This window comes from Adiantum capillus-veneris, chromosome 25 (assembly GCF_014529385.1).
Source record: "Adiantum capillus-veneris isolate H3 chromosome 25, ASM1452938v2, whole genome shotgun sequence".
NCBI classification, from domain to species: Eukaryota; Viridiplantae; Streptophyta; class Polypodiopsida; order Polypodiales; family Pteridaceae; genus Adiantum; species Adiantum capillus-veneris.
Window position 1 is genome coordinate 17494836 of NC_140955.1, and position 26051 is coordinate 17520886.

Sequence of the window (26051 nt, forward strand, 5' to 3'; positions counted from 1 at the left end):
CACCGGCAACAGAAATCTAGAGAGAGTAGTGTAGGAACAAGCTATCTATATGGTGTTGTCTCAAACGCATTGCAGATAACATTACAGATAACATTCATTCCTATCTATATGGTGTTGTCTTGTCCCTATTGGATTATTTACTTTGTACATATCTATTTTGTATTCTCTCATTCTTATCTACATTCACACAATATGGGAGGCTATATAATGCATAAACTTACTCTTACTATTGTCTCTCTTATGACGGTCTATATTATGCATAGACTTTGTGTTTACAAAAAGCTCAAAAAAATCACATTTGGTGTCTTGGTTGAAAAACGACCCACACAATTGAGAGAAGAGACCATCAAACATGTGCATCTAAAGAAAAATAGCACAAAAAGAACTCACATTTGATGTCTTCTTGGTTGAAAAATGTCTCACATGTTTCAGAGAGGAGACCAGCAAACATGTGCATCTAAAGAACAATAGTATAAAAAGAAAAACTCTTGTGCTTAAAAACGTGTTGGATTGTAGAATATCACTTCTAAAGTTTATTACTACTCAATATTGGCCACGACGGCATATTGAATGCCTTAAAATTTGGGCTACGAAATCTTTACATATTTTCTAATGAATTGAACGCCTGAAAAGGGCTCCGTTAATATTTTCCATTGAAGCTTTTTTTAAAATATTCAATACGGCATTGAATGCCTTGGAATTTGGGCCAAAGGACTCCATATGATAATCTCAAAGATATTATGTTCATTAAGGAGTTGTCCGTTTTGTTTGATAGTGAATGTGCCATCTTTGTTTGATGATTATGTTACAATACTGAATTTTATCTCTTTAATGAATGTGCCACATTACTAAATTTGTGAGGGAAAGAACACAGTACCTTTGTTTGAAGATTGTGTCACAGTACTAAATTTGTTGTTAAAATAATCAATTAATTATACAATACCAGTAGAATACTATTTAAAGATTTCTTCTTGTATTTTTGCATGGCTATCTAGTATTCAAATGAGTTCGAATCATTTCACTAGAGCATCTTGCTTGAAAGGTTCTTGTTGTGCAAAAATGGATGAGTTACCTCTTGCTAAGCAGAAAAAGAGTGTGTAGGTTGGCCCAGGTGAGAGCTCATCGAGACACACAAGGAGGCAAGCTGATTTTGTGAGCACTTTAGAGCAAGCTACCTCCTCAAACCCTACTACAGATGAAGATCAGGCAATACATATCACAGATGACACTAACCTGGAGGTGGATATGGATAGGCAGCATCTACATAGTGATGAAAGAAATGAGGATGGACAAAATGTAGTGGGGGGAATTGAGGAAAATAAAGGTGATAAAAATGAGGGTGAGAATACTCAAGGTGGTAATAATGAGGATGAAGGTGATAATACTGAGGATACTGGGAGAGAGATAGAGGCAGAAGAGAACACAGATCCACTAGAGGATCAAGAAGAGACAGTTGTCACAACCCAAACTAAAGGAAGCAAGCATTAAAAAAATAAGGTTGAGAATTTTGGGAAGATTCTTGAGACATCTGCTCCACAAGCCTTCTTAGATAGGATAGGAGTCAAATTTAGGTCTCCATCTCCACGTGTTCCTCTCTGTAAGATGATCCAGACGGAGGCAATCCGAAAGGTTTCTCCCTCAACAGATAAGTCTCTTACTCGAAGCTTCAAAAAATTAGGTGGGTACATTGAGAGCATGGGAGCTTTCACAGTATCAATTATGGACTTGGAAGGGGAGGAGACACCATTGACACTAGAGAGGGAGGAATCTTGGGACGAGCATTGGAGGACTGTGAATCAACGATTTGAGGAATATCTTGCACTTGACCCCGACTGGGGTCCGTACTTGAGCAGAAAAGTGGTGCATATTCTTGATGGTAATAATCGACACAATGCTTGGATGGACTGTATTTCTACAGGTGAGTTCTCGTTGGGATGTTGTAGCTTCTTATGCTTCTTTATCCTTCCTAATTTTGTGTTTTATTACATGGTATCAAGGGGATTTGTCCATGCATTTTTGTGTTCTCTGTAAATTTTATGTGTTCGAGCGGAGGGATGTGGGTGAGCTTATGTTTTCATTGTCCAGGTTGAACAAGTAAGTTAGTTTGTTATCAAGAATCTCCTTTTTATGTCAAGTAAGTTGTTTGTACTCAAGAATATTAACATATTTTGTCTTTATTTTGTAGGATGCATGATTATGCATTTGTGCCAATCACATTTGGTGATCATCTATTTCAACTAAGAAGATTAGGAGAGTCAGATCTAACAACTCTCATGGCACATTTGAACAATGAGGACAAGCTGTGGGTTGAGAGAGAGATGCAGAGTGCATCAACCAGAGGAAGGCCCAGTTGGCTTCATTTGCCAATCCAAATTATGACTTGGCTCTTGTTCAAGGATGAGATGGAGAAAAAAATTGATGAGGCATCAAATGGACCACTTGTTGAGTCAAACGGTGATGCCTTTTGGTGTGAGGTGCTCTCCCTCCCATGGCACGCGTCAACCAATCATGTGGCCACAGAGGAAAAGCTCAATATGATAGGTTTTGTGTGCATCAGAGCCACATATAAGATTCACATTGTCAAGCTATTGGACAACTCTCAGGCTGAAGTGCGATCACTTGAGGGTATGCCAAATGATAAGACAAAGGTTAGGGATTGTCTACACATGTACTCCTACTGACTTCAGATCATGAAGCTGGGTTCGAGAATCCAAAATGATATTAAAAATGCCGATCTAGTCAGGTTTCCAGGTGAGAGCCAATTCACCTCTTTTGTTGTTTTATGTAGAAGAAAGTACTTCAAAAGGGCTTTCAAAGCGTACGAACGAGGCATAAAATTTAGCCATGATATTGACCATCAACCAGGCCTACAAAGTGCCACACGGCGAGTCGTTTACAGGTTCTCCTACAACATAACCCAGATATTCCTTGTTAAAAAACATGCATACTTCTTTCTCTGTGTTGTTTTATCATTTGGGCTTTGGCTTGAAGATGGTTGCTTTTTGAAATTGAGGAGCACCAATTGGATGGGATACCCCCTCTTGCTAGTGTGTGGCTTTGTGTTGACGATCAATCTTATATGTATGCTGATTTGAAGCTTGGAAGAGTAAGTGATTGAATTTTTCATATTGAATCCATGATTGAGAAACATGTTCATATTGAAGCTGAGTTGTGTTTATCCATGTTTGTCATTGAATAGGCCATGTCAAGCATGACTGGACCTTGAAAAAAACCATGTGCCTGAGGAGGAACTTGAGTTGTATCGCCAACCTAAGTTTGTATTGGAGCTTCATAGCTAGCAAATTGATCATGCTGAGGCCACATCCATGTCACATGCAACATCGATTACATCGACTTCTTTTAACATCAACTTCAATCCAAAATTTGATGTAAAGTGAAGAAAGGGAAATCCAAGTGGCATCCAGGAAGACACTTTGCATTCCCAACCATAAAAGACCAAAAGACTCTTAAAACATTTGCATCCTTTGCACACATCAACCACATTTCATTGAAAGAAACCACTCACAACAAGGCACATAAATAAAATCATAAGCTTTATGCATTTGCGATCTGGGAGGACCCTAGGTTCCTTCATGAGATCTGACGCTGCCTCAAGAGTTCCGACTCAAGATAGTGAGACGAGGTCGGTAGGACACTTAGACACTATTCAAGAGGACTCGTCCTTCGAAGCATCAATAAACCTCTATTCACAAACGAAAAGTGAAATGTCTCGTGAAGAGCATTCACAAACATGAGACCATCCCCGTCTCTAAGGTCACGAGACATGCATGACCCACTAATGACAAATCTAGGGAAAGAGCCCACTAGGTAAAATCCATTTTTGGATACGACACCCTTAGACTTGGAGTATGATGTTAGATTAAAATTTGAGACCACTAATGTTGATGGGGCACTCCTATATCGGGATCCCTATAAGCGTCGCAGATATTGTCACTCCATTCAAACCACGACCATGGGTAAACTACCAAGAAGACTCCTACATGGGGACAGATGAAGGATGATACATTTTCACCAGTGAGCCATGGAAGATCGACGGCATGGGAAGCATTGCTGGACCACAAGCTACCACCACAAACTGACATATCAACCAAGGAAGCGGTAAGGCCAACAATTAAGAATCCTTTGTTTTCAGAGCTTCATGATGCATCATTTCCTAAAAAGAACATTGAAAAAGAAAAAGGGAAAACGAAGGCATTTGAAGTAGATTTAATTATAGTGGATCGTGTACAACAAGATTGGACTGATAGGGAAGCCTACCATGACAATGTTGGTAATAACTACTATGTAACCTCAAAGCATCCCATGGATGAGCTTCTGGAGAAACATGTCTTATATGGGGAAACGTGGGTAGGTTCCGAAACTCAAAACAAGGATAACATGAACGACACATATAGGAAACTAAATTGGGACAAGGTTATGAATCTAACATACAAAACAGTGCCCATATTTGCGAACTTATCCCCATGAGCAACCGCAAGGCCCGAGGAGACTGCTTACTTCGGTGAGACCATTGCTCCTAAACCTACCTTGTATGAGCCTAGGGAAAAGTTTGCACATGAGCGAGAACGGTCGAAAATGTCTTTTGGGACAATGGCAAGGAGACCCACTTTTGAACCAAGTGAACCTCCTATGATGACAATAAGGTCAAAACCATACCCCATGTCAAGGCATAGAGAGTACATAGATCGTAGAATTGCAGGCCACACAGCTATTTCAGAGCCACCTAGGCCACCACCAAGAATCCATGAAGAAACACATCGAACATGAGGTAGAGATGCTGGTAGATGACATGAGGATGAATACTCTTGAAGAGTTAGACCCTCAACTTTACAGAAGTTGGTAAATAAGTACGATAGATTTGGGGCTCCGTACGACCACATTGCCACTTTTCATCAAGTTGTGCATGCAGAGCAAGTCTCTGACTATCACACTCAGATAGAAGGATTTGGATTGACCTTAGAGGGTAAAGCACTATCATGGTTCCAGATGCTAGATCCTAGCTCTAAGCTTTCACCTTTGATTTTGGAAGACGACTTCATATCTGCATTTTCAAAGATGGGTATCAAGCATGGGATGTCTACCAAAAATCCACTCTTTCAAACAAGAACCCCACGAGACAGTTTACAGGATTAAGCAATACATTGTTAGGAGTCCTGATGAAGAAAAGCCAAGTCAAAAGCGATTAATTTCTATCTTTTTGGAAGGCTTGGTAAACAAGACCCTTCATGCACACCTCTATGCCAAGAAGCATACAAGTTTCAACGAGTGTTGTCTTGACACTATGGATTATGATGATAACTTTGAAGTTGATAGTGAATCTAGCGGCAAGGACAAGAGAACTCCATTGGCTAAAGCCTTGGAATCTAGTTCTAATGCATCCAAGAAAATGAATCCAAACGAGATAGCAGAGCTCGTGCTAAAGAAAATGGGACATATGTACCATCCTTCTTATAGACCACAAAAACAGTACACAAGGACTACTCTTGTAGGACCTTATGTATGCGGAGGATCTGGGGGTGATCATAGGATAGAAGACTGTAAGACCTTTTCCCCACTTGTCAACAACCAACCCATTAAAAAATATTTCCAAATGTGTTCATGGAACTATACTCACGTGACTCAAGATTGCAACCACATGACATGAATGAGGATGGAACGACAAGCTGTTTATCCTAGATCCCAGATAAGGCAATATGTTACAAATCTCAAGAGAAATTTGGTTCCCCAGGAACAATCAAGGCATGTGTAGGAGCTCAACCTCCTGCACCTGGCACTCCATCATTTAGATATGTGGACTACGAGTATCCTGATGCGGGTATGGAGCTTGTAAGATCTAAACCATACTACACAGAAGATAGTCACCCTCTCGTCGAACGCCTTGTTGATATCTCATCAGAACCCAGCCTAAATTCAGATGTATTTTCTAGAGATGAAAGAGACTTGAGTTCATTGATGCTTTTAGGCCCACAACCTAATGAGCACCAAGGATATCCAAGATCTTATCTGATAGCTAGGCTAAATTCATTTTTAAAATTGAACACACGGAGTGGGTTTCTCTTATTGTGGTAGTACCCAAGAAAAATGGAAAACTCCGAGTGTGTGTCAATTTAAAGAAAGTCAATGTTGCCACTGTTCGTGATCACTATCCTCTTCCAATTATAGACCATGTATTAGAGAGGGTAGCGGGCAAGAAGTCTTATAGCTTTCTGGATGGATTCTTAGGATATAATCAAGTCTCCATCGATCCAAAGGATCAGCAGAAGACAACATTCGTAACTGAATGGGGAGTGTATGCTTATAGAGTCATGTCTTTTGGATTGACCAATGCTCCAGCCACATTTTAAAGGTTGATGAGCCATGTGTTTAAAGAATACCTTAGATTATTCCTTGAAATCTTCACGGACGATCTCTCTGTGCATTCCATTGATAGAGAAGAACACATCAAGAAATTAAGACAAGTCTTTAAAAAGCGTCGAGTATATCGCATTTACCTTAACCCTAATAAATGCAAATTTATGGTTAGGCAAGGCAAGATATTAGGCCATATAGTGTCGCGGAATGGCATATCCATTGACGCAGATAAGATTGCAATTATTGTTGAATTGCCACAACCTTATAATGCAAAGGGAGTTCAAATATTTATGGGCCATTGGGACTATTATTGTAGGTTCATCTACATGTATGCTGAAATAGCCAAACACATGTACACTCTACTTGTTATCTTTGAATGGACAGACGACTATGAGAATGCTTTTGAAAAGCTTAAGCAAGCATTAGTTTCATCACCTATTCTTACGGTGCTTGATTGGGACACTATTTTCCATGTGCATATTGATGCATCTGCTTTTACCATAGGTTGTGTTCTAGCATAGACTGGAGAGGGGAAAATGGAGAAGAATATGGATTTTCATGTATCTTATGCTAGCCCACTAGGTGAATAGTGCCGAGAAGAATTACACTACCATGGAGAGAGAAGGTTGAGTTCTACCAAACATCGAGCGAACTTATCCGAGCAAGCTAAACATCGAGCGAACTTATCCGAGCAAGCTAAAAACCGAGCAAAGTTATTAAGTGACTTGCTCAAGTATATGTATACTTCTTCTCTAGAAAGAGCTTTCTCTAAACCCAAACAATAAACGTCAGCACCATTGTTAGTCTCTTATGGTGCTAGCCTCTCTCTCTCTCTCTCTCTCTCTCTCTCTCTCTCTCTCTCTCTCTCTCTCTCTCTCTCTCTCTCTCTCTCTCTCTCTCTCTCACACACACACACACACACACACACACAATAATTGTTTAATCAATAATTAATTGGTAAACATAAATAGCCATTAAAGCCTACAAACCTTTACTATACATTTGTTTGCTTATTCCTCCGTCAATAACACAACATTGTGGGCAGCAATGCTACTATTCTCTCCTAAGCTATCCACCTTGTCATGGGTACTGGCCTTGATATTAACTACACAAAAATCTATGCCAAGCAACTCATAGAGGTTCAACTTTATGGCCTCCTTATGGAGACTCAACTTTGGCCTTCATAATATGAGGTTGGCATCCAAATTGCACATCACATCCCGCTTCATGCATCAATTCAACAACTTCTTTCACAAAGATTGAAGATGTGGCTCCTTTCCATTTCGGATCATTCTTTGAAAAAATCTAGTAGATGTCAGGAAGGTCATGTTTTTTGTGGCAAAATTCAATATCTTTTGAGCTTGTGTCTATTCAAGATAAGGTGGTATGGAGATCTTGCTAGCTGAATGAGGGAAAGAATTGCATTGTATCAACAACGCACTATTTTGCACACCATAGGGACTTGCCAAACCAAGAGCTACCATGTCCAACCGCCAGGAAGAACGCAACAAGTGTCTCTCTCTCTCTCTCTCTCTCTCTCTCTCTCTCTCTCTCTCTCTCTCTCTCTCTCTCTCTCTCTCTCTCTCTATATATATATATATATATATATATATATATATATATATAATACAAAACATCTTTACAAAAAAATGTCGAGCTTGGAGAATCTCCATGAAAAAATCTTTACACTCCGAGAGATCATAGCTGACTAGATCTACTTTGTTCTCCACCTTATCTTTTTTTGCTTTCTCTTCAACTTAGCTAACGTTGTGGAACTCTCCTTTGAGGAGGGTTGACAACATTCTAGGCAAGCCAGTCATCTGGGTGCACAAGGGCATTCCAGTGACATTGGACGTGGGAGAGAATCCTTGCGAGTTCGTTGTTGATAGAATGAAATGATTTGAGCCCATATTACACATGCTATGAGAGAAAAGGCATTGTATATGCTGTTGAAGCAAAATGCTTCTTCGCCAGAATGCCAATGTCTGGTTTACTTTAAGCTTGAAGTAGTTATGGAAGACAAACCCGTAATCTCTGTCTCTCTCTCAAAAGAAGAAACTCTCTAAATGAGTCTGCGCCCCACACACACACACACACACGCGCACGTGCATCAAGCATGCACGCGCGCGTGCACTCTCTCTCTCTCTCTCTCTCTCTCTCTCTCTCTCTCTCTCTCTCTCTCTCTCTCTCTCACACACACACACACACACACACACACACACACACATGTCATATGCACGATCAGATATGGCATCGTGTTCAAGACTCATCTGCTGGGACGGCCGACAGTGGTGTCGATGGATCCTGAGCTCACCAAGTTTCTATTGAGCAACGACGGCAAGCTAGTGCAGGGCTATTACCCAAAGGTGTTCACCAAGATCCTGGGGCCAGTGCTTACCCTCCAAGGGGCCACCCATCGTGCATTGCGCGAGCTGGCCAATCTCAGCGTTAGCTCTAGCGCTGTGGAAAAGCTGCATGTGGAGACAATGCAAAAGCATTTCTTGACTTGTCTCGAGTCTTGGCGACACCAAGATGTTGTGCTCGATGCCCAACACGATTTCAAGGAGGTATAACTACATCATTTCAGTCGGTCCTCAAAAGAAGAAACTCTCTGAAGGAGTCCGCACCGGCGCGGACTCCTTCAGAGAGTTTCTTCTTTTGAGAGAGAGAGAGAGAGAGAGAGAGAGAGAGAGAGAGAGAGAGAGATCAGAGAGTGATATGTAGCCGCGCGTTCGTCAAGCTCATCCGTCACGCAGCTTCCACCATGGCTGGCGACGAAGATCATCCCCCTCATGTATTGTAGAACAAGTTCTTATAGCCGTGCGCTCGTCAAGCTCAATCATCATGCAACTGCAATGTCTCATTTAGTTTAATCTTGAAAAAAAGACGAACCCGTGATCTCTCTCTCTCTCTCTCTCTCTCTCTCTCTCTCTCTCTCTCTCTCTCTCTCTCTCTCTCTCTCTCTCTCTCTCTCTCTCTCTCTCTCTCTCTCTCTCTGTGTGTGTGTGTGTGTGTGTGTGTGTGTGTGTGAAAAAAAACTCTCTGAAGGAGTCCACACCGGCGGCGTGGACTCCTTCAGAGAGTTTTTTTTCAGAGAGAGAGAGAGAGAGAGAGAGAGAGATATGTAGCCGTGCGCTCGTCAAGCTTAATCGTCATGCACTGCAGCCATGGCCGACGATTAAACTCATCGCCCTTGTGTATTGCAAAACAAGTCGTACTTCGATTGATGCTCTCAACTGCTTGGCTAAATGCTGCAAGGCTACTTCCAAATAATTAGGCTCCCCCAAGAAGGATCTTGCCTTCCTGCTAGCATTTGTCAATTTCAGCTTAAGTGCATTACATCGGTGTCGTCGTCGTTCTTGCTGACTAGGAATGTGTGGACATGCGGTCTTCACATTGATGAATTCTTTTGAGAGATTCAACAATAATAATAGAGCTTGTAATATTTCATATTGACACTCTTTCTATACGGTTTTTTCAGAAATCGCCTATCAGTTATGTAATCAGTTTCCTTTTCAAGCTCTATGCTTATATGAGAGAGAGAGAGAGAGAGAGAGAGAGAGAGAGAGAGAGAGAGAGAGAGAGAGAGAGAGAGAGAGAGAGGACTTCATCTTCATTATTTCCAAATCCCTCCTTCCATGTGCCTTCACAATCATGTAGGCCCTATCTTTACCCTTCATGTCATCATTATCAGCATGATCTTCATCACCTCCCCGGCTCGTGCCCACGAAGCCCTCGTTGATAAGGGTCTCGTCTCCGCAACTCGCCTTGAAAACTCAAAAAGAGGACTCAAAAATTTCTCAGAAAGAGTCCACTCTGACACGGACTCCTTTATTTGGTCGTTGATGAAAATGACTATGATTGACCTTCTTGCCTTAGCTAGTGTAACTCCAACAGACTTCTAGCCTTTTCTTGCCCAACCTTGTCGCTATATGACACATGAAGGCATTAACGGTGGTGGTTTATTTTGTCGTTGATCAAACTTGGTCTTGCAAAAATACTAGCACTCCCCTTACGTCACGGATGCCCTTCGACCCCTAGATGTCCTACCTCGAGGCACTCTATCTTAACCACCTAGGCTAGCACTTGTCCCTGAGAATGATGCGAGGTCATATGTATAAAATTCTTGACCCCCTATTGTGGCGATCCAACATCCTGGATCTCGCTTGTCTTGCAGATTGAGGCGCATTTGTTGATCCCTTTACTCCGCCCCCATATCACTTATAGACGTGGCTTGCCCAACCAAATCCAATGAATGGAGACACCCATATTTGCCTTTCCTAGCCAACAACGTTGTGTCAAAGCTGTACGTTGTAGCAGTCAACAACCCAGTCACCCCCTGGAGGGGGGTACCCTGTGGGATGCTCAGACAAGTGCACAGTAGGATTTCACTTTGTTCAAATTTTACAAAATAGAGTAAAACCTAATAGGGGTGGGACAACTCTACAAGGTAGTGGAGAGGCTCCAACATGAGGACAAGAGACATGTTAAAGGAAGCTGAGGAGTGGATCCTAGTTGTTGCATATAAGGGGATCACAATCTTGTAAGAGTCACATGTGAAGGGAGGGGAAGATGTTGAAGCCCTGTGGGAATGGCAGATTATGGTACGGTCGAGAAGGTAGAGATGTTGACGATGGTAAATGTGTCGATCGAATTACCGTAGATGCTACTGCAACCAGCTCATTGAACCTTTTGATCGCACGCATTCTATGTGCGCTTGTGTCGCTACTGTTGGAGGGCCTCTTCGTTCACTTTTGTAGTACATCAAACCTTCCTGCAGCATTCACAACAAATGTGGCACTCTTCCATTTCTTCAAGCTGGTCCATTGATAACTAAGTGAATTGGTAGATGGACTAATGCGGCACTCACCTTCACACACACACACACACACACACACACACACACACACTTGCCCAAGCATCTACCATGCCTTGATTATTTATGACCAGGAGCTGTGCTTTGGAGGAGGTGTTTAGGGACAATGATAGATAGATAATATGTAGTTTGATGCTAAATGTTTCCTATTATGATTTAAGTTCATATGTATCTTGTTGGGTTTTGCTCGTTTTTATGATTGCTCGAAAAGTTTTGCTCGGAATTTGAAATTCCCCGAGAAGGTTTAGCAATGAGAAGGTTTAGCAATGATCTATGCTATAAAGAAGTTTAGGCATTACCTTTTGTGGCCAATAAGTTTATCTCGGGCTCTACTTTACCTTGTTAACAAGCCATGCACAATAGGATGGATTGTTAGATGGTTTGTTATTCTACTTGACTTTGATTTTGAGGTTGCTGTGAAGAAAGGATGTACCCATTAGAGAGCTAACCATATTTCTAGAATCGATTCTAGAGAAGCTCCCATTGGTGTAGATGATGATATTCCTGACGCAACTCTTTCAAATTGAAACAGCACCTAGATGGGCTGAGAAAATAATAGGAGTGCTTACCATTGGCTTTAGAGTCAAGCAAGATTAACCACGGAGGGTATTGAGGAGTTAGTATAATGTGCTGAATATGTACTATTCTCAAGACGCTTGTACAAGTTAGGTCCTGAGAAGGAGTCCTGCATATATGTCCTAACCCAGTACGAAGATATATTGGAATATATAAACATCAGTGTAGGTGGATTTCACGTTTCAAGCAAGGAGATAGTTCAAAGAGTATTTTTAGATGGCTATTGTGGCCAACCTTGCATGAAGATATAGAAAAGTATGTACGTAAATGTAGAGTTTGCTCTTTAAGCACACCGATTGCATATGCCACATTATTCCACATCTCCCCAAAACCGAAATGGAGCTCTTACATCAAGAGCTATTTAACACATGGTCACTTAGATAAGAAGCTTCTAGCTTGTAGAAAGAAGGCCATTGAGGTTGAAGCTTCAAGCTATCAACTAATCCAAGGCCAACTTTACAAAAGAGAAAAGGATGGCAACGTAAGAATCTGTGTATGTGAATCAGACTACCTTAGTGTTCTGACAAACGCACATGCGAGAGTTGGAGGTGGACACTTCTCTGGAGACGGTCAAACTCATTTTATGGTCAGGACTATGGTGGCCAACAGTCTTTAATGATGCAAATGAGTATGTAAAGAGGTGTGGCGAATGTCAAAGAACAAAATCACCCATCACGAGTAATAATATGCCATTACAACCAATCATGGTAGTTGAGCATTTGCCAAATGGGGAATTGATTTTGTTGGGCCAATCAAGCCACCAGCATGCAACACCCATGCTGTATATATCATTGTAGCCACCGATTACCTAAGAAAATGGATTGAAACAAAGGCAACCATTAAGAATGATGGGTTGAAGCAAAGGCAACCATTAAGAATGATGCAAGGACCACGACAAAATTCTTGTAGGAATATGTTTTCACATGCTACGGTTTACCACTTGAGATTGTAAGTGATCAAGGAGTGCACTTTATGAACCACGTAATTGAATTTCTCTCGGAGGAGTTCATGGTGATTCATAGAAAGTTAGCACCCTATCATCCACACGAAAATGTCTAGGCAGAAAGTACAAACAAGACGCTATGCACTATGCTCACAAAAGTGGTAGAAGGAAATTGAATAGATTGGGAATAGAAATTACATTCTGATTTATGGGCTTATCGCACCACTTACAAGACGTCAATTGGAACCACTCCCCTTGATCTTGTATTTGGGTTGAACGTAATCCTACCAATCGAGTTTCTTATACCTGCTTTGAGGGTTGCAAGGCAGTTAGAATGGACAAGTCATGATTTTTCAAGTCGTATTGATGAGTTTGAGAAATTAGATGAAGCCCAATTGATGGCTTTAGTTGGTATTTATGTTGAAAAGCGTAGACAGAAGGTATGTCATGATACAAACGTCAAAATTGGTCACTTTTATGAAGGCAGTTTAGTACTATTATACACCTTGAAGAAACACAAACGAAAACTCAAAATGAGAGGACTTGGTATCTTTGTGATCTCAATACCTTGCCGCTAACCCAAAAGATGCTAGAAAAACTACATGTAGCTGAACGAAGACAAGCAGGTCTAGAGAAGATAAAAAAGGAAGCTCGGGAAGAGACATGCTTACGTTTGGAAACAGAAAAACTTAAACGAAAACAACACCGAGTGCTTGCTTTATCAATGAACAATAACGAGGGAAAGGATCAATTCATTGAACCATTCAAAATCGACACGACCATTGAAACAACACAAGCATCAAGCGTAGTTCGAGTATTTATAGATATGGGATCAGACACAAGTATCATGTCATATGAAACATGGGAAGCAATTGGCAACCCTGAGCTCCAATCTATGAGCTTTTCTTGTAAAAGCTTCAACAACACTGAGAGCACAAGCATAGGAACATGCTATGTCAAAATACACATTCAAGATGCACCTATAAATGTAGCTAACAAACAGGAGGCGATGGAGCGTGTTGTTTTGGGCTATTATTGGATGTGGTCAACCAAATGCGTTTTGGATCTATCAATACACCCTGAAGGTAAACTCTATCACTCGAAGAGGGTCTAGCTTACAAATGACAACAACAAGGAAATTCTTTCACACTCTAGAAGTGTATTCGCTTCAGAAACACGCAAGACAGATACAAATCCACTGAAATCATCCACACCAGAAGCAAATGCTAATACCCGTAGAGCTTCTAGCTCAAGAAATGGCATTCCTCCATGGAACCAAAGCCAAGGAAGGGGGGAATAAAAACGGTGGGTGCCAAGCAATCAATCCCACCTACTACAAAGCCATGCCGACCAACAAACAAACATATCAAGGAAGTTAATTCTTTCAAGACAAGGCAAAAATAGCCCGAAAGGAGAACACTCCATTGGGTGCCAAAAAAGATTCTTCAAGCTCAAGGCTACTATGAGGGCAACACCAATTTGTGGCTTCCAAAGCCAAAAGTGGTTCTCGAGCCAAGGCCTTGTAACAAAGACAGGTAATAAAAAGATCATGGCTTTAACTTCAACCAACTTCAACCAAATTGAGCAAAACCAGTAAACAAGCATCAGATCCCTCTAAGATTTTCAAGCAAAAGTGGGTCATACAGGCAGACTACAACAAGAAAAAATACATCACCACAGAAGAGCTTTCTCCACCTATGTTTTAGCCACCATTGGTTATTCAGAGACTACCCAAATGGAACAACTTCACTTCAACAGTCTCAATAAACTCTAACTGTACAAAGGAGGACTCAAATTTCAACACTTTGATAATCAAGGAGCGTGCCACATACCTTCAAGCACTAATCTCACATAAGATGCTGCCTCCGAAAGAAATCACTCTATCTTACCCAATGACACCACACTCTTAACAAATATTCTACACAAGTCAAGTCGCCGATAATAGTGTTATGGGCATAAGCGTCAGAGTCAGGCACTCTACAGCCAAAATGTGCTCAGGGATCAGTCCCAAGCTTTATAGTAACACTGTGTTCTAAATGGCAAAATATGTCTACTTGGCTAAGTATCCATTGCAACTCTTTAAGTACATGTACATACCATTTCCCACTCCCATAATACATTCAACATAAGGTCGCTCAGAGAGCTAGTCCGTTAAGGGACGTACACATCGACTAGACTTAGGCAGAATCCTCTATAGCACATGCCATTTAACTGATTGCTTCGACTATCTCTTAAGTACCCATAGGAGTCATGCACAACATAAACTTGTTTCTATGCATTGACTATGTAGCATATAGCATCCACAACTTGGATGATGCAGTAGACACGCTTCTTTGGACACCCAATGCACGAACACATATCAAAACACCCTAACACTTCCAAACCAGGATGCAAAGCAGGAAGGGGGGAGTCTTCTAACTAACTAACTCCTCAAGCACGTAAAGGTATAGGAAGGGGGGAAAAGGAAGATCAAAGTGGGGGGATCCTTAGAGCAAAACAACCCAGCACCTACAAATAACCAACCCTCACCACACTGGAGCATGGGAGAAAAGGCTTAATGTGGACTACATTAGAATGTGACTGGGAAAGCTTCAAAAAGCAGCCAAACGCAACATAACACAAGCACAGAGCAAGGCCAAGCGTCCTCCTATGCCATATCTTGGGACAATATTGGATATCACATGCATTGGAGCGAATGGATTTGCTACCGCCTCCATGGGATGTACCCACCAATGCTCAAATTGAAAGCAAAAGCTTAATCCAGCAAGCAAAAATGAGTGACAAGGAGCGCTTGAGGAAGCGCAGAGAGAAAAAGAAGAAGAAAAGAGAAACAGTAGAAGCGGCATAGCAACCCCCTTCTCCTCGAAGAACACGTAGCAAAAGGCCTGCAACCTCAGAAGTGGAAAGGACTGAAGAGGAGAGTGGAGAAGAGTATGATGCCAGAGGCGATCATGAAGACTTTGTGCCGCCTACACCAGATTACGACATGGAAAGAGCTTTAAAAGAAAGCGTCACTTTGATGCAAAAGCTAACAGAGACACAAGTGCCCATTGAGACAGGGTCTTTCTTGACTCAAGCAGAGGTGGGACTCATCAGAGAGAACACTCTCTCTATGAGCCAAGATACTGAATTTGTGCAAAAGTTGACAAGGGCTACAGATGAAATGTATGCTGAAAGGCTCACATGCCAAGCTACCCAAGAGGAGTAAGAAGAAAAAGGCCGCCAAGAGGCAAGAGAAGCATCACACAAGAAAAAAAAGGAAGAAATGAAGGATAAAGGCAAGGGCAAGCTTCAAGAAGGCGAAGGAGCCTCTGAAAATCCACTGAGGGTAGATGAGAGCCGTCAAGCTATCATGATGTAGCTTACAGAAGCCCTTGCGAGGGAAGAAATGGCAACCACCCCCCCCCCCCCCCCCCCCCCCCCCCCCCCCCCATCTGAAGCCTCTGAAAAGAGGAAGAAATGAAGGATAAAGGCAAGGGCAAGCTTCGAGAAGGCGAAGGAGCCTCTGAAAAGCCACCGAGGGTAGATGAGAGCCTTCAAGCTATCATGACGTAGCTTAGAGAGGCCCTAGCGAGGGAAGAAATGGCAAACACCCCCCGCGCGGCCCCCCCCCGCCCCCCCCCCAACAGCATCTCAAGGTCTCCTAGAAGGCATTCTAGACAACTTTATAACTTTCTACATGACAAAAGCACAACAACTTGAAGCCCAAGAAGAAGAATTGAACAAAATCCTTGGGGGGGGGGGGGGGGGGGGGGGGGGTTGTTCACTATATATAAACCATCTATACAATGTGCATTCAAAGGGTATTTAAAAAACCCTTTATCTGTCAATTTTAACCTAATAAAACAACTGAGTTTTTTTTCAAAGTGTAATAAAAAAACCCTTTATTTAAATATATTTATGTAAATTTACCCAAAATTTTTGAAATAGAAAACCCCTCTTGTTGAACTCTCATGGTATACTTACATACATAGAGGTGGACCCTCCAAGACAAAATCAAGGAACTTCAAGAAGAGGAAGTACATAAAGTTAAAGAGGTAGAAAATTAGCTCAACGAAGCCCTGCAAACAAATGCGCAAAGCCAACAAGAGTTGCAAGCAGCACTCTTGGAGAATTTGAAAAATATGGCTCGGACTTGGACTTTATGGATCTCCAAACAAGAGTTCTGCACAGGCAAAGAGAAGAGCTTAGAAAAAAGAATCAAGTCCTGATAGTAGCAGACTTGGATGCCTCTATCTCCTTGTTTAATGTGACAAACAGGGAGTATAGACATTATGAGTAACTGTCTCAAACTTTACAAGCTAAAAACAAGACAAAGGACAAAGAGCTAATGGAGTTGGGAGCAAACAATGGCTACTTTAAAGAAGGATAAAGAGAAGTTACAAGCAGAGCTACAAACAGCTCAATCAAGCCTTGAAGCCTTGCAAACAGAAAATAGCATGTTTGTTGTTGTTGTTGCTGCTGCAAGAGGCTCGGAGGATTACGAAAACCACCCTACAAGAGGCCTTAGAAGAAGCAACCAAAATAGAAGAATTACTGGACCTAGCAGAGGAAAGATACGCAAACTTCGAATGAGCGTACAAGCTCCTAGTAGAAAATAAAGCAATCGTGGTGGTGAGAGCCTCTCCCTTGGTGACTCCGAGCTCACCAATGCCAACTCTTGAAGAAATTAAGAAAATAAGGAAGCTGCTTTCAAACAAATAGCAAAGAAGAGAATGTCAATCTAGTGGCGCAAGTGCGGCAACATGATAGAGATTTGACTGAAGCTCGCTAAGAGCTTGAAAGATTGAAAGATGAAAATGAAAAACTACAAGAGAACATTAGGGGAAGCTTGAGGTCTATAGGGGCCCTTTAAGATGCCATTTGATTAAGGAAGCGATTAAGGAATAGGCCAAAGAGGAGTGTCGCCGGGACTTGTGCTATGACCGTGAGTGAGCATACATACCATATACATACACACACAACAAGAGGGATATTCTTGAACAAAGAGAAAGAAGAAGAAGAAGGTGTGTCACTCACCTCTTCGCCTACGCTTGCCGCCGGCGGGTAAGATGGGGCGCTCCTCGTGCGTAGTCTAAGTCAAATCGCGAATAGGAAGCCTCCTTGCAAGCCCACAATACCTCTCTCACCTCCCTCACACACACACAGAGAGAAGCGGATGCAAAAAAAACACAGAGAGAAATCCCATTTTTTGATTCAAATTCCAAATTATGAGTATTCAGATTTACAATTTTGGCTTTAAAATGGCTTCAAAAAGTGTCCGGGAAAACTAATGTGAAGCTCTTCTTGAAGAGGAGAGCTAATGTAATGTGCATCATTTCTTTTTCTCTCCTCCTCTTTCTACATATGCCTTGTTTACTCCTCGAGGATTCTTTGTTGTACCTCCTCCTTGGTTAGCTGTTGTGGTGGGCCAAACTGTGGAATCGGTGTGCTTGATGCCAATAAAGGACCCGATCCAATTCGTCCTGTGGTGATGTTGATGTTACCGAGGCCTGTGAAGATGTTTTATTCTCTCTACCTGTCTTCTCCACCCTCTGGGTTACCCTGGGCCTGCTTCATATGGTGCTTCAACCTTTTTCTGCACCTTCATAAAGCGTTGTGCAGCAACAATAGCCCTGATTACTGAGTGCGATGAGCTTGTCTCCCCAAGCTTCTCAGTCTTACGTACGGTTTGCTTAGTTATTGCCATCCATCGTCAAAAGCAAAGAGAGAGAGAGAGTTTAAACTGAGTTTTTAAAGTGGCTTTAAAAGCTTTATATATGTTTCTAAAATAATGTTTATATTAAAAAAATATAAATTGATGCACGAATATATATTTCAATAAAAGAGAGCTTACCTAGTGCAACACCCCTCGCTTTTGCTGGCCCCTGTCTCCGCACAGAGAGTTAGTTTTGCATCTGTTGCATGTCATTTGATGATCTCCGAGCTGTTTCTCATCAAAGATTCACATTTTTTATAACCTTTCACAATAGTGATCATGGTCCCTTACTGTTTTGGCGACCACGACCACCCAAACTACGATAAAACTAGTTAAACATCTCATGCAATGCGTTGGTCCTATTCTCTCCACCTCCACCATGTCGTGTGTTTTTGAAGAATGTTGCCTTTGCTTGATAATGAGAAAGCTCCATACCTTGGGTGCTCCAAATTGCTAATGAGCCATGACAGTCAAGGAAGAATGGTGCATGTGCAAATAATATGTGCTGCATCAAAATGTTTGCATGGTTTATTAAAGTCAGTACATGTTAACATGAGAAAACAAAAAAAGGTACAAACCATGTAATGGGTGATGTGTGTTTCACCCCAAGCATCAACCATTTGCTCTGTGAAAGTTTTGATTGCCTATTTTAGAATTATAATATCCTCAGGACCGAGTTGAGCCTTCTCCAACAAAATAGTGCCTGTAAGGGCTATAACAAGAGCACAAGCTCAGGAGAATGAAACACAAACAAGTGAAGGGGAAAACAATCTCTTAAGGGGTGAGGGCTCAAAAAAACAAAAGAATACCTGGAAATCCAGACGAGAGCGAAGGGCAGCAAGTAAGAAACAATCTCTTGCAAAACTTCCAGTAGAACCAAAAGAAGTTGAAACTCAACTAGAAGAGGAAAAGGTAAAAACGAAGGGAAGTTTAGAAAAAGAAGAAAAAGAGAAACATCCTACACGGTCAATCCTCGCAGAGAGACATTTTGAAACCTTAGATGCGATGCTTTAAGATTATGAAGCTAGATTGATATATTGAATCCATTTGAAACATTGGAGGAGAGATGGAGACATTATCCTGATCCAGTTCAAGAGTCTAGGCAACTGGAGATTTACAAAAGATTGGTAGAAGCAACCTAGACGTTGGAAGCACAGTTGATGCCTAAAACATCGACAGATGGAGCTCTCAAGGAAGAAACCAAAAAGGAAGAAACAAAAACGGACTCTCTTAGGATAATAACAAAAGAAAATTCAACAGAAGCCAAAAAAGGGGGGTACATAGCACAAAACACTGAAGAAAACACACCTTGTATGATACCAAACACAAGCATTCCAGAAGTGGATGAGGCTTGGGGAAACACGCTGCTGTGGAAAACTGTAAAGCAATTACGTGAAAGTCAAGAGGGTGATCTTGAAAATCCACCACTCGAAGAGATTGATTTCGACCAAAAAACGTTAGATTTGGAGATTCGATCTGAGTATGGGGATGCAAGCTCATCAAAATCGGGGGAAAGAAAGGCTAATACAATGAAGATTTTACCATCTTATCAAGGAGAGTACGAGGCTAACTCAGAAATTTGGCACCTTCCTTCTCAGAAATTTCCTTCACCTCCTGCGTTAGACATCTCTAATCTCTCAGCAATATTATCTACGCCAGTGAGATGTACAATGGCTTGGAAGGAAGTTGGAGAATACCTGAAATAGTTGGGGATTGACATTCCCACATCCAACAAAGATCCCATCTTGCAAAACACTTCAGTCAAGAAAAAATTTGAGCCGGTACCTCTGAACAAAGTAGGTGAGTACTGTGAAGGGGAAGACAGCAACACAACAAAGTAGGTGAGTATTGTGAAGGGGAAGACAGCAACACAACAATTCCAGTTGAGTACGATGGGCTCCAAACAATTGCAATCCTTGATAGTGGTGCAGGAGTAGCCATAGCGACTAAGAAGATTTGGGAATCTTGGGGAAAACTAGCAATGAGGAAAACCCGAATGAAATTGCAACTTGCAGACGGACATATTGAAAAACCCATAGGAGTGCTAGAAAAAGTGATAGTTTCATCATGTGGGATAGAGTGTGAACATACATTTGTTGTGGTAGATTTTGGAAAAAATCCAAATAATGACTTTGAGTCTGCAACAATGTCTGCAAGAATAACAGAGCCATCATGGGAAAACTCACACTCAAATATTTGGATGTGCGGAGCCTCTGACATTGAGAGAGGAGAGGAGAATGGTTAGATTAAACAAATTGATTTGGACTATATTCCAGACCCTTTCCCTGAAGATCAATTTGATCATGATGCATGGAGAGATGTCTTAGCCACAGTAGACACATGTGACATGGATGTACATCCTACATATTTATGTGACGAAGAAGGCTATGACATAATGAACCTCCATATGATCAAGGTTGTAAATCAACCAGAAGAAGATGATGCAGTAACGGAGATAATAGTGGGGGTTAACAAACTCCACTTACAAGAAGAGGTCTCAATTAGAGATGTACAAGTTGAACAGGAGAAGAAGGAATCAGGTGAGGAAAGCGAGGTAGAGGAAGAGGATCATAGGAATCAGACCTTCTATGATGCCTCTGATGAACTTGATGAATTCGAGGATAATGAAGAAGAACCCATTCAAATGTTGATGAGAAGCGGTAAAGTCGTTGAGATCCCAGTAAAGTCCAATGAGCTTGTGAAGAGACGAAGAAGGCAACGCCAATCTCTCTCTAGAGGGTAGAGGTACATGCCTAAATTCAAAGGAAAAACTCGTTATCTAACATTGGTACAAGCCGTGGATTGTGCAAAGGATAAAGTAACGGGGTGTTACTTGGCACAAGAAACAAAAACAGAAAAAATAAAAAAAGAGGAAAACAAAACTGACAAGCAACAAGAAAAAAGAAACAGGGAAAAGCTTAAAACAATCAAACATGACTAAACTGGAATGGAGAGCTAAGTACAAAGACCTTAAAAGAAAACTTCAAGAGGTATGGACAACAGAAATGGAGCGTGAGGATGACGGTATAACAACCCTATGAGCGTACCTTCCCATTTCAGATGCTACTCAATCCAGGACAGAAGAATTGTAATACAACAACCTGTACGGACCTTACAAAAACTGGGAGAATCCTATGATGGACCTAAAGACGCAAAAGGAATTAATTTGGCTGAGGAAGGAGAGGAGCCTAGGATGATATATAGTAAAGGATTTAGAATCTGATGAGGAGAAGCTTTTGATAGACACACTCAAGGAATACAAGGATGTCTTCGCATGGTCTTACAAGGACTTAAAGGGGGTAGATCCAACCATTTGTCAACATACTATTCCCATGAAGGAGGATGCACGACCTAGCAGGCAACGCGCATACACCTATAATGACACATTTACAAAGTGAATCAAGGAAGAGATAGACAAACTAAAAGAAGCTGAATTTATCTATGAATTTGAGCATACGGACTGGGTGTCTCCCATAGTGGTGGTACCTAAAAAGAATGGGAAACTAAGAGTATGTGTTAATCTCAAGAAGGTAAATGCAGTTACAATCGGGGACAACTATCCTCTTCCAATCACAGATCATGTCATAGAGAGAGTGGCAAGGAAGGAAATTTATAGTTTTTTGGATGGATTCTTTGGATATAATCAAGTTTCCATTGACCCTAAGGATCAACATAAAACTCATTTTCTCTACAGAGTGGGGCATATATGCATATAGAGTCATGCCATTTGGTTTGACTAATGCACCAGCCACATTCCAAAGACTCATGAGTCATGCTTTCAGAGAATATCTTTGAGATTTCTTGGAGGTATATATGGATGATTATGCATTCATTTTGACAAACGAGATCAACATATCGAGCATCTCAAACTAGTCTTTGAGAAATGTAGAGTTTAGAGAATCTGCCTAAACCCAGAAAAGTGTGTTTTCATGGTGCACCAAGGCAAAATTCTCGGACACATTGTGTTGAAAAATGGCATATCTACTGATTTTGAAAAGATCAAGGTAATTGTAGAATTACCAAGACCGAGGAATGCGAAGTAGGTTCAAGGTTTTATGGGACATTGTGGGTATTATCGAAGGTTTATCTACATGTATGTTGTAATAGCTAGACCTCTTTATGGCCTGATCACTATTTTCCTTTGGAGTGAAGAGTGTGAAGAGTCATTTATGAAATTGAAGGAATGCTTGACCTTAGCGCCTATCCTTAAGTCACTTGATTGGAATGTGATTTTCCATGTGCATATAGATGCATCAAACTTTGCAATAGGTGCTATTCTAGCTCAACCGGGAGAGACAAATATGGATTTTCCTGTTTCATACACTAGTAGACAGCTAAACAGTGCACAAAGAAACTATACAACAACAGAGCGAGAAGGATTAGGTATAATTTATGCTGTTAAGAAATTCCGCCATTACCTATTGGCAAACAAATTTGTCTTTTTCACAGCTCACCAACAAGCACTTCTGTATTTGGTAAATAAACCATGTAGTACAGGGAGGATAGTGAGATGGTTCATCATTTTACTTGAGTTTGATTTCACAGCTATTGTTAAAAAGGGAACCAAACATTAGAGGACAGACCATTTATCTCACTTATTGAGTGAAGAAGCACCTGTAGGTGTAGAAGATGATCTTCCTGGTTCTTATCTATTCAATATAGAAATGATTCCAAAATGGAGTGAGGATTTAGTGCCACTGATGACCATTGGACAGTTCGATATACCTCGTCCGGCGTTGAGAGAAAAGTAGGACTTAGTAAGATGGGCAGCCCATTTTACTATGCTTACGGGATGAATGTATCGTAAGGGACATGATGGTGTATTATAGTTGTGTATAGAGCCCATAGAGAAAACACACTATTTGGAAAATGCTCATGTAGCGATAGGGGGTATACACATGGCCGCCGAGAATCAAACATTAGAGAGAGTGCTATGGGTAGGAGTATGGTGGCCTACAATATGACAAGAGGTCTATGATTTAATCAGAACATGCATCATATGCAAGGATAACCCACCTCATCCGCATGCCACATTATTTCAAGTCTCAATAGCACCTCAATGGAGCAAGTACATAATAGAATACTTAGAGCAACGCTTATTGCTTGAAAAGATAAGTTGAGCTCATCGTAAGTCTATTGAACTTGAATCAAGATATTATGAGTTGATCGCTAAATCAACTCTACAAGAGAGGGAAGGACAAACAACTAAGATAATGTGTTACAGAAGCAGAGTATGTGAGAGTGCTTAAACAGGCTCATTAGGGCTTGTCAAGAGGACACTTTTCTACACACACAACTGCCAAGGCAATTATGACTGCGGGACTGTGGTGGCCAACTTTGTTTTAGGACGCTGCTAAATTTGTAAAGAGTCGTGCTGCCAACGGGGGTAAAGGTACCTATTTGCGCAGCAAGGATAACATGCCGTTAAGACCCATGATGGAAGCTTGAGCTTTTGCTAAGTGGGACATAGACTTTGTCGGTCCAATAAACCCACATGCTTATCGAACAAGGGCACATATATATTATTGTTGCTACTGATTATCTAACAAAGTAGGTTGAAGCTAAAGCCACTCCAAAGAATGATGCTAGGACTATTGCATGTTTCCTGTAAGGATATGTCTTACAAGATATGGATTACCTATTGAAATTGTGAGTGATAGAGGAACACACTTCTTAAATGAAGTAATTCACTATCTACTTGATGAATTTATGGTTATTCATAAGAAGTCAGCCCCTTATCATCCACAAGGAAATGGACAAGCAAAGAGTACTAACAAGATTCTTTGTACAGTACTTAAGAAAATTGTTGATAACTCGCGTACAGATTGGGAAATGAAACTTAAGCCATGAAGAGTTTATGCAAGATGCACCACTGCTTGAGCCACAAGGAGAGCCTGGAAGAGGCATGGATAAGGAGATGGCGGAAACAGCCAATGGTTCATAGCTTACGGATGATACCCAATAAATGGATAGCACCCCAGCTACAGAGGAAAGGGTAATACAACAAGAAGGAGAACAGAAGGAACCACCAAAGGAGGCTGAGAGCTTGGAGAAAGAGAAAGAAAAAGAAACAAAAATTGAGCAAGAAAAAGAGAAGGAACCCGAAAAGGAGAAAGAGAAAGAAAAAGAAAGTGAGCAGGAAGAGGAAAGGAAAAGAGAAGAAGATCCGCAGGGTCCAAGTGTGAGCAAAGCTGTTGAAAAGGAGGAACCAGGCAACAGTAAAAGAGCAACTCCTATAATTGCATGTGCTCAAAAGAATACAAAGACCATACTTGAAGAAGCTGAGTTGCAGGCCAACACACTGGAACAGCACCAATGGGACTTGAAAGGGCTAAGAGCCAATGGGACTTGAAAGGGCTAAGAGAGGAGCTGGACTCCCGACAAGAAGAAAACTCTCTCCTAGTCCACCAAATCAAGATGAATCAGCATAAGATAGAGAGAATACAACATGATTTGGACTTGGTGAATTTCAAAAACAATGAAATGACAACCAAGCTGGATTTAGAACAAGGAAAGGTAATGGCACTGAATGTGAAACTCACGAAAAGGGCACAATATATGTTAGAACATATTCCACATAGGTTGGAAGGCAGGTGTTAGTGCCCTCCCACACCTGTTATCGATGTCATCGACGACAAGGTGTGGCAGATAACTAGTGTCCTATGGTTAAAGAAAATTCATGATATATGTAAGGAGTCATCAATACCAGAAATTTGAACATTAGTAAATGCAAGTAATGTGTGTAAATATCAAAACATTTTTATGTAAGAGTAACTTGAAACTATGTCACTATAGACTTGTATGAAAAAAACTAACTGTGAAAATTGGATATGAGAAGTATGGGGGACATTAGTTCACCCAAGTATTCATCACATATAAAAGAATGAGTTTCAAGTAAGATGTACACCATAACCCATATCCATACCACAACCAGTATCCATATCAACAGGTTATATGAGTCTACATATATGACCATGAGCCCATTAATGAACTTTGAGGATGAAATTAAAAATCCAATTATCAATTCATAAGAGCTAATGTCATTCCATCATATGGATAGAATATGTGTATCATTAGTGTTCACAACTATAAAGAGAAGTTGAAAAGGACATATGTATCATCCCAATCAGTGTTCACAACTACAAATAAACAACAAAGAGGACATCATAGGAAACTAGAGCACACAAAAGTGCTTCAAGGTTTATAACATACATGCGAAGTATAACTAATCAAATTAATTTCACGAGCATCATTGTAATCAACATAAAAAGGTTTCAACTGAGACATTTATGTAAAAGAACATAGACATGATTTCCCAATTAAATAATGCAAGCTCATAATTTTAAAAGGACATATGCAGAGTGTATGCATCTGTGAAGATAAACTACGTCAAAGTCAACAACAAACCATCATCAAAAAATAGAGGAACATATATGGCGTAGTGTGTTGGTAAGCATAAAGCAAGAAGCATGTGATAACAATACATAACAATGAAACCAATCAGTATGAAGAGCACCCATGGCCATCATGTAAAGCAGAGAATAACACCCATAGTTTGGAACCAATGTAAAGTACTTCATAGTCTC

The 26051-nt window shown here is 41.0% G+C and overlaps 3 protein-coding genes across 3 annotated transcripts; all 3 read left to right on the forward strand.

Annotated features, from left to right (window-relative positions):
• Positions 1 to 1245: 1245 nt before the first annotated feature.
• On the forward strand, positions 1246 to 1488 carry LOC147424495 (uncharacterized). Its single transcript, XM_086500688.1, has one exon. The coding sequence runs from the start codon at positions 1246 to 1248 to the stop codon at positions 1486 to 1488; it is 243 nt and encodes an 80-aa protein (XP_086356814.1).
• Positions 1489 to 1719: 231 nt separating this feature from the next.
• On the forward strand, positions 1720 to 3095 carry LOC147424496 (uncharacterized). Its single transcript, XM_086500255.1, has 4 exons — positions 1720 to 1918; positions 1998 to 2094; positions 2186 to 2648; positions 2688 to 3095. The coding sequence occupies exons 1-4, from the start codon at positions 1720 to 1722 to the stop codon at positions 3093 to 3095; spliced, it is 1167 nt and encodes a 388-aa protein (XP_086356381.1).
• Positions 3096 to 13353: 10258 nt separating this feature from the next.
• On the forward strand, positions 13354 to 13881 carry LOC147424497 (uncharacterized). The gene has a single exon (XM_086500676.1). It carries the CDS (start codon positions 13354 to 13356, stop codon positions 13879 to 13881), a length of 528 nt encoding a protein of 175 aa, XP_086356802.1.
• Positions 13882 to 26051: the final 12170 nt, after the last annotated feature.

Excerpts from the sequence above, each read along its gene's own strand:
- LOC147424497 (XM_086500676.1), top strand. The coding sequence starts at position 13,354 with ATGCTAGAAAAACTACATGTAGCTGAACGAAGACAAGCAGGTCTAGAG.
- LOC147424495 (XM_086500688.1), top strand. The coding sequence starts at position 1,246 with ATGGATAGGCAGCATCTACATAGTGATGAAAGAAATGAGGATGGACAA.
- LOC147424496 (XM_086500255.1), top strand. The coding sequence starts at position 1,720 with ATGGACTTGGAAGGGGAGGAGACACCATTGACACTAGAGAGGGAGGAA. Across the intron at positions 2,095-2,185 it reads TCATTGTCCAGGTTGAACAA|GATGCATGATTATGCATTTG; the intron begins GTAAGTTAGTTT and ends TTTATTTTGTAG. Across the intron at positions 2,649-2,687 it reads TGCCAAATGATAAGACAAAG|ATCATGAAGCTGGGTTCGAG; the intron begins GTTAGGGATTGT and ends TACTGACTTCAG.